Source organism: Helianthus annuus, chromosome 13, assembly GCF_002127325.2.
Source record: "Helianthus annuus cultivar XRQ/B chromosome 13, HanXRQr2.0-SUNRISE, whole genome shotgun sequence".
Classification (NCBI taxonomy): Eukaryota; Viridiplantae; Streptophyta; class Magnoliopsida; order Asterales; family Asteraceae; genus Helianthus; species Helianthus annuus.
In genome coordinates this window covers 154,312,039-154,321,075 of record NC_035445.2, presented here as the reverse complement: position 1 = coordinate 154,321,075, position 9,037 = coordinate 154,312,039, and the positions used below count along the sequence as shown (strand labels likewise).

At 37.6% G+C, this 9,037-nt stretch overlaps 1 protein-coding gene across 1 annotated transcript; it reads right to left on the bottom strand.

Annotated features, from left to right (window-relative positions):
* Positions 1 to 4,745: 4,745 nt before the first annotated feature.
* On the bottom strand, positions 4,746 to 6,078 carry LOC110901972. The gene is made up of 3 exons (XM_022148721.1): positions 5,973 to 6,078; positions 4,996 to 5,865; positions 4,746 to 4,942 (listed from the first exon to the last, which is right to left on the bottom strand). Exons 1-3 carry the CDS (start codon positions 6,076 to 6,078, stop codon positions 4,746 to 4,748), a joined length of 1,173 nt encoding a protein of 390 aa, XP_022004413.1.
* Between the last annotated feature and the right edge of the window lie 2,959 nt (positions 6,079 to 9,037).

Sequence of the window (9,037 nt, the reverse complement as noted above, 5' to 3'; positions counted from 1 at the left end):
TTTTTGAGCTGTTGTAAATTATAGCTCAAAAAATAGCTTTTTTTGTTGACCTTTTAACTGGGTATTTTCATGGCGTTTTTCTGAATTGGGTGTTTTTATGGCGTTTTATTTGAACACCCAGTTCATGTGAGTGAGTTTTTTGACAATATTACCCTTTAGTTTAATTTAACATCAATGCCACATGTAACCACTAAAATCGTTCTCACCGTTCTCACACTTTTCACCGTTCTCTCAAAATCCTGACCCTATATATATATATATATATATATATATATATATAGAAAAAGTATATATCATACATTACGGCTTAACGTACTTCACGTACGACAACGTGCGTGATTTTTTCTATAATATGCGTGATTAATGTTTTCAATATGCGTGATTATTGTGTTTCAACATGCGTGATTTTAGATTTTTTTAGTTATAACGTGCGTGATTTTAAAATGAACGTGCGTAATTACCTGTCGTACGTGATGTACGTTAACCTTCCTCTCTCTCTCTCTACATATATATATATATATATATATATATATATATATATATATATATATATATATATACACACACATATATATATATACAGGGATGGGTTAAAATGAGAACCCGTTTGAGTTGTGAAAACCGTGAGAATTACGCCATCCCAAAGTTTTTCCAAATTTTTTTTTCTCAAAAGTTATAAAAAATCACTTGTTTCAGCTGGAAAAATTGTTTTTTTAAAAAGATCGCATACCCACGTTTACATGATGCGTAAAGAAAATATTTATGTTGGTGGTACGAAAAATTTGCATCAGTCAAAACTAACGACTCGACAATTTTTTTTCTATTTTTTTACAGATGTGTTTATAATATTTTTCATTTACGTTTGTGCAAAAAAAATTGGGCCAACTCACGCAGGAAAAAAAAGTTCTCACGGTTCTCACAATTCGTTGTGGTTCTCATTTGAACCGATCCAATATGTATATATATATATATATATATAGGGGAAGGTTCATTTGAGAAGAAATTTAATGTGAGAAGAAAAAGAATAAAGGGCATATTAGTAAAATACTATTTCATTTATAACACAAATCATTTTTTTTACTCTTTAATTAATTAGTCAACTAATCATTAATTATCCTACATATAATCTACAAAACCTACACATATCAAAATTTTCCTACATATACCCTACACATTATAGAATTTTATCATACACAGTCGAAATTTGTCCTGCACACCTCGAAATATACACTACACAACTCGTAATTTATCCTACACAACTAGTAATTTATTCTACATTTTAAATTAAGTTGTTTTTTTATAATTTGGAAAAAATATATATTTTGAAAAGGAGTTACAAATTTAATTTAGTTAGTTATTAAAAGGGAAGAATACAAATTAATGACTTTTGTAAGTTTACCAATATACCCTTATCTTAAAATTAAATACAAATATTAAATGAAGTAAAATGAAACATTCTTATTGGTTGAAACTTCTTTTTTTTTATTCTTACAAAAAAATTCTTCTCATTTGAACCCTCCACTATATATATATCGTACATTACGGCTTAACGTACTTCACGTACGACAACGTGCGTGATTTGTTCTATAATATGCGTGATTAATGTTTTCAATATGCGTGATTATTGTGTTTCAACATGCGTGATTTTGGATTTTTGAGTTATAACGTGCGTGATTTTAAAATGAACGTGCGTAATTACCTATCGTACGTAATGTACGTTAAGCCGTAATGTACGTTAACATGTTTTTGTCGTGCGGTGCGTACGCGACTATCATAGCCGCACATAAGTTCCAAATTACCCAAAGTCCCAGAGTATTCAAGTATTCCAGATTTCACCATATAGTTCTGAATTCCGCACATTATATACATAATCACGCATGTTATTGCATAATTTCACATAAGTTCCGAATTACTTGAGTTTAGAAATAACTAAGTTCCGGAGTATTCAAGTATTCCGTATTTCACGATATAGTTCGGAAATCCGCACGCTATATACATAATCACGCACATTATTTGCATAATTACGCAGGTCATACATAATCACGCACGTAATTGCATAATTTCACATAAGTTCCGATTGACTTGAGTTCCGACTTACCCAAGTTCCGGAGCATTCAAGTGATTAGGATTTACGCACGTTATATACATAATCACACACGTTATGAAGTGGCACGTGGCGCAATCTCCTGTTCGCATACGCATCGCACGATAAGCTCTATTTTAGTTTACACTTTCTCTCTATATATATTATAGAGAGAGAGAGAGAGAAAGTCAAGTTGTGGTACAAATGAAATAAACCTATGAAGAATATGAGGTAAAAAAAAGGAAGATACGGGTGGTGTCACAGTAGTACGTGTAATCTTTATCTAACTAGATTTTGTAGACCTAATCAGGATTGATGATCACAACTTAACAATATCAAGATAGACACATATGAACGATTAACAATTAACAATTAACAAAAAACGATCCGTATTATTGGTTTTATATGAAGAATTGAATACAAATGGTCACCACTGGCGCCTATTTAAAATGGAACACCGCCCCCTATGCCCTATCGCGTCTTCTTCGTCTCCCACCAGCCGGATTCGACGGGCCCACTTTTTGAAATCTAGCCATTGGTAAACGGCTATATTATAAAAAAAGGTTTTTTTTTTACTTTAATAAATACCCACCTCTCATCCATTTTTTTTAAATACTCCATCCAAAATCTACCCACTTCTCTCTTCTCTCATCCATTCTATAAAAAAACTCCATCCTTTTATAAAAAAAAATCATGAATCCCTTCAACCCAATCAATCCCAACCCGAACAATCCCAACCCGAACCAGAACCTGAACCCAAATCAGCCTAACTTTATTTCGCTTTAGTGTTTTATTTGTTTTGGATTCGTAATTTTATTTTTTAGGTTTCGTAATTTTATGTTTTTAGGATTCATAATTTTATTTTTAGGTTATGTAATTTTTGTTTATGTTATGTAATGGATTTAATTTACTTTTTTATGTATTATTTTATTTAATTTTTGAATTGTTTTTATAAAGTTAAGCAAATAAAAAAGATAAAAAATAAAAAAAATTGGTGTGGACCCCATCCTCCACCCCCTTAAAATTGCTTGGAGGGCCATCCCATATGGGACGGGGATGTGGCGTCCTACATGGTAGCCCATCCTCTTGGAGATAACCCTCCCCATATCTTCTAGTCTTAATTGAGCATTGATTTGGATGGTGGTATACATAAAAGTTTCAAAATGTCAACATTTTGGGATCTGCTCACTTTCTTAATTGAGCATTGATTTGGATCGAGTTTCAAAGCCAACTGTTTAAGCAAGTCAACTGATCACTTTAAATATTCTAAAGTGTGGTTCACGTAGGAAATAAAGATAAAGCTAAAGGGTATGGAGAGGGTCATCCACATGAGTATGGGCCACCACGTAGGACGTCACATCACCATCCTCCATGGGTTGGCCCTCATAGTAAAATGAAGGGGTGGAGGATGGGCCTACATACATCATTCAATTTTTATTGTTTAACTTTATAAAAACAATTCAAAATTTAAATAAAAATAAGACATAAATAAGATAATAAAATCCATTGCATAACATAAATAAAAATTACATAACCTAAAAAAATCACACTACCTAAAATTTATAAAAAGACTAGATTTAAAAAAAACACACAAACATAAATACTACTCGCTATCGTCTTCGTCACCACCAAGAATTTGATTGCATTGTGGGTGAAAAGATATTTTTTTTTATAAAAGAATGGTATAAAAATGAGAGTGTTTTGGGTTGAAAGTGGGAAGCAAATGGCGATTATTTTTATAGAAAAGGGGGGTTTTTATTGAATAACATAGCCGTCACAACGGCTAGTTGGTTTGAAAAGAGGCCCGTCGCCAACGTCCTTGGGCCGACGAAGAAGACGGGACGCCCATGAGGTGGGCGGTGTGAGGTGCGGCGTCTGGGCTCGCCAGGGCAGGGCCGATCCCCATTATGTATTATTTTTATTTAATTTTTGAATTGTTTTTATAAATTTAAGCAAGTAAAAAGGATAAACAATAAAAAATAATTGGTGTGGGGCCTCATCCTCCACCCCTTTAAAATTGCTTGGAGGGTCATCCCATATAGGATCAGGATGTGGCGTCCTACGTGGCGGCCCATTCCCTTAGAGATAACCCTCCCCATACCTTCTAGTCTTAAGTGAGCATTGATTTGGATCGTGGGATACATAAAAGTTTCAAAATGTCAACATCTTGGGATCTCCTCACTTTCTTAATTGAGCATTGATTTGGATCGAGTTTCAAAGCCGACTGTTTAAGCAAGTCAACTGATCAATTTAAATATTCTAAAATGTGGTTCACGTAGGAAATAAAGATAATGCTAAAGGGTATGGAGAGGGTCATCCCCATGAGGATGGCCCGCCACGTAGGACTCTCCATCACCATCCTCCATGGGATGACCCTCATAGCAAAATGAAGGGGGTGGAGGAAGGGCCTACCATACATCATTTAATTTTTATTATTTAATTTTTTTATTTGTGTAACTTTTATTGTTTAATTTTTATAGTTTAACTTTTTTGTTTGTTTAACTTTATAAAAACAATTCAAAATTTAAATAAAAATAAGACATAAAAGAAGATAATAAAATCCATTACATAACATAAATAAAAATTACATAACCTAAAAAAAATTACACTACCTAAAATTTATAAAAAAGACTAGATTTAAAAAAACACACAAACGTAAATACTACTCGTTATCGTCTTCGTCACCGTCCCCGTCGTTTGCATTGTTCCATATATGTTCTACCAAATTCGTTTGATGGTTTGCATACGTGAAATCGTTGGTTAGCGAGAACGAGTTTAAATCCTGTTGCGCCGGATCTACCGGGACAGTATTGCCGATAGATGTATTCTCATTATACTCACAAATCGCCCTACCTTCGTCTTCAATAATCATGTTATGGAGCAAAATGCAAGCGTACATAAAAAGGTGCAACCTCTTCGGTGTGAACGCACGTGCCGGTTGTTCACTGATGGCCCATTTTTATTGTCGAACACCAAAACAACGTTCGATGTCTTTTCTTGCCGCTTCTTGACCCTTGGCAAATTTTTTCTTTTTTCGTCCTCTGGATATGGAATAGTCTTGACAATTGTAGAGTAAGACAAATATATTCCGTCAGCAAGATAATAATCGCGCCTATACTCAACCCAAGAAACTGAAAAACTAGTGTCCGGACCGGTCCCATTTACGACGTCGCTGAAGGTCGCTGATTGGTATATCACGTTAAGGTTGTTAAGTGAACCGGGGAGGCCAAAGAAAGTATGCCAGATCCACAAATCTTGTGATGCCACGGCCTCAAGTATGAAAGTTGGATGGCCGTGATCGCCTCGCGTATATTGGCCTCGCCGCGTATTCGGGTAGTTATACCATGCCCAATGCATACAATCAATGCTACGGAGCATTCCCGGAAAGCCATGCCGTGCTTCATGAGCTTGGTACAACTGTTGAACATCATACGCGTTTGGTTTCCGCAAATATTTTTTGCTATAGAGTTGCACCACATTTTCGCAAAACCGATACAAACATTCCCGCGTAGTTCTTTCTGACATCTGTAAGTACTCGTCTAAAGCGTCGACCACTGTCCCGTACGCCAGTTGGCGAATGGCCGCGGTACACTTTTGTAACGTGGTGAACCCTTCATAACCACGAGCATCGTATCGTTGCGTGAAAAACGGGTCTTCCCCCGCCAAATCATCCGCAATGCATGTGAATAACCGGCGACTCATTCGGAACCTACGTCTAAAAATCTTGGCATTGTAAAAGGGTGCATCCGAAAAATAATCGTTCACCAATTTCTTGTGCACTCCTATCGTAAAAAAAAATATAAATATGAGGAAATAAGGAATAAGGATAATAAAATTTATTAATGATAAACCTTGGCGGTCTTTGTTAATCCGTTGTTGCCTGGTAAACCTTTCGGACGAGACCTCTTCCTCTTCTTCGTCGCCCTTAGCACAATGTTTGCGTAAAACATCTCCTCTTCCTCCGAAGACGAGGACCACCAAGAATTAGATTGCATTATGGGTGAAAAGATATTTTTTTATAAAAGAATGGTATAAAAATGAGAGTGTTTTGGGTTGAAAGTGTGAAGAAAATGGTGAAAGAGGGTTATTTTTATAGAAAAGGAGGTTATTTTTATTGAATAACGTAGCCGTTACAACGGCTAGTTGGTTTGAAAAGAGGCCCGTCGCCAACGTGCTTGGGCCAACGGAGAAGAGGGGACGCCCATGAGGGGGCGGTGTAGGGGTGCGGCGCCGGGGCTGGGCCGGCCCCTATTATGTATTATTTTTATTTAATTTTTGAATTTTTTTATAAAGTTAAAGTAAATAAAAAAGATAAACAATAAAAAATAATTGGTGTGGAGCCCCATCCTTCACCCCCTAAAATTGCTTGGATGGCCATCCCATATAAGATGGGGATGTGGCGTCCTACGTGACGACCCATCCCCTTAAAGATGACCCTTCCCAAACCTTCTAGTCTTAATTGAGCATTGATTTGGATGGTGGTATTTTTTTTTTTTTGAACGGCGAATCACTTTATATATAAATATAAAGAGCCAGCAAGCAGCTGGAAAGACAAACAAAAAGCAAACAGAAACAAAACAAAACGAACAGACCCGTTACATCAGATCAACAACATCAAAAAAGACCCATTTATCCCACACCGGAATCTTGTTCTTCGCACGATTGCAAACCCAAAGAAAGGAGTCTTCCTTGATAGCTTCCACGGTCTTCATGATAGGGATAAAAATATCCTCAAAAACTTTGGAGTTCCTAGCGCTCCACATCCTCCATACGGTTGCAATAACGACCACCGAAACAATCCGCTTCCAAGAAGAGCTACCCGGGCACTCTTTAATATATCTAACCATATCTTCAAGCGACTCACAATTACTCGGAAAAGGGATCCGAAGCCATACCAATATGTTCCACCAAATGCTCTTAGCCCATAAACAACCGATGAATATGTGATCCGAGCTTTCCACAACTAAACCGCACCTAGGGCAGCCCACATCAGGCACGGCCACACCCCTACGAGCCAACCCTTCCCTAGAAGCAACTCGACCGAGAAGGGCCCTCCATAATAAGATATTACCTTTAGCCGGAGCCCAGCTATTCCACACCATCACCGGACCGATCGCCGGATCCATTACCCGACAATTTTCCAGCTCCAACCGCACTTGTTTGACCGAGAAGCCCCCATCCGCATCTGAGCTCCACTTCCACACTCCATTTTCCTCAATCAACTTCTGATGTATATTAATGCCAGCAGTGTCAAGGACTTTGTCCATTTTTCCGATATCGTTCCAAACCCCGGGAATAGTTTTCTTCAAGGGGATCAAATGATTGGAGTTATTTTTATGTATCGAGTATATGACTTTAGCCCATAACTGATTCGGATTCGATTTATATCTCCACCACCATTTGGTTAACATCGCGATATTAAAGTCTTTAATACTTCCAACTCCTAAACCCCCTTTCTTTTTAGAGTTCATCATTCCTTCCCACCGGATCCATCTCATTTTTTTGGTCGAATCAGTAAAGCCCCATACAAAATCTCTACGAATTTTCTCCATCTTAATAATAACACACTTCGGGGCAACAAATAACGACAGGAAGTACGAAGGAAGGCTGCCCAGAACAGCTTTGGCTAAAGTGACTCTACCTGCAATAGAAAGGAGCTTCGCCTTCCATTTGGTTAGTTTAGCCGAGAACTTATTGATCACCGGATCCCAATACTTCGCTCTTTTCATGTTTACACCTATAGGTATGCCCAGATAGGTAAACGGAACCTTACCGACTTCACAATGAAGAATATTAGCCAACCGCATTTTTTCAACTTCATCCACGCCAAACCCGTATAACATGCTTTTTTGAAAGTTAACCTTTAAACCCGTTACCAAGTTCAGCCATCTCAGCATACGACATAGAGTACCCGCATTTTGATCCGACCATTGGCCTAGAAATAAGACGTCATCAGCGTAGCAAAGATGGGATAACAGAGGACCGTCATTTGGCAATTTTATCCCCTGAAACAACCCCGCTTCCAACGCCCGGTTCATAAATAAGGTAACAATCTCCATAGCTAGAATAAACAGGAAGGGGGACAAAGGATCACCCTGTCTAAGACCTCTCTTGTACTTGAACTCCTCCGTAGGGGATCCGTTGACCAGAACCGACCCTGTTCCAGAGACCAGACAACCTTTGATCCAACTTACCCACTTATTAGGAAAGGACATACATTCCATCAAGTAGAAAAGAAATTTCCAGTTAATGGAATCGTAAGCCTTTTCGAAATCCACTTTGAAGATGAAAAGCTTTTGTTTATTCTTTTTAGACCAAGCAACCGTCTCGCTCACAATCAACGGGCTGTCAAGGATATTCCTACCGCCAAGGAACGCCGACTGAGAAGGCGCAATTAAATCCCCGATAACCGCTTTCATTCTATTGGACAGCACCTTCGAAATGATCTTATATATTGACCCGACAAGAGAAATCGGGCGAAAATTGGCAATCGATTGAGGGTCTTTTATCTTGGGGAGATTTGGATGGTGGTATACATAAAAGTTTCAAAATGTCAACATCTTGGGATCTGCTCACTTTCTTAATCGAGCATTGATTTGGATCAAGTTTCAAAGTAAACTGTTTAAGCAAGTCAACCGATCAATTTAAATATTCTAAAACATCGTTCACGTAGGAAATAAAGATAATATAGTAGCATGTGTGTCAGCATGAATGTGGAAAAGGAGTGAGAGATAAGGTAAGGGTGAGAGGGGCACTCCCCTCTTGGGGGATTCTCCTCTCTTACGCACACCCAATCAGGTTATGCCACGTCAACTCATCTCTTAAAGTCCCCTCGCATCCCAATTTGATGGCGGCACTCCCTTATTAGGTGACTTGTTTTTTTATTCAAAAAAAAAAAAAAAAGAAAGAAAAAATGTTGATTGGTTGAAAATGAGGGTGGCCCCACCATCTTCT

Excerpts from the sequence above, each read along its gene's own strand:
- LOC110901972 (XM_022148721.1), bottom strand. The coding sequence starts at position 6,078 with ATGCAATCTAATTCTTGGTGGTCCTCGTCTTCGGAGGAAGAGGAGATG. Across the intron at positions 5,866-5,972 it reads GAAGAGGTCTCGTCCGAAAG|GAGTGCACAAGAAATTGGTG; the intron begins GTTTACCAGGCA and ends TTTTTACGATAG. Across the intron at positions 4,943-4,995 it reads CGTGCGTTCACACCGAAGAG|ACGAAGGTAGGGCGATTTGT; the intron begins GTTGCACCTTTT and ends TGATTATTGAAG.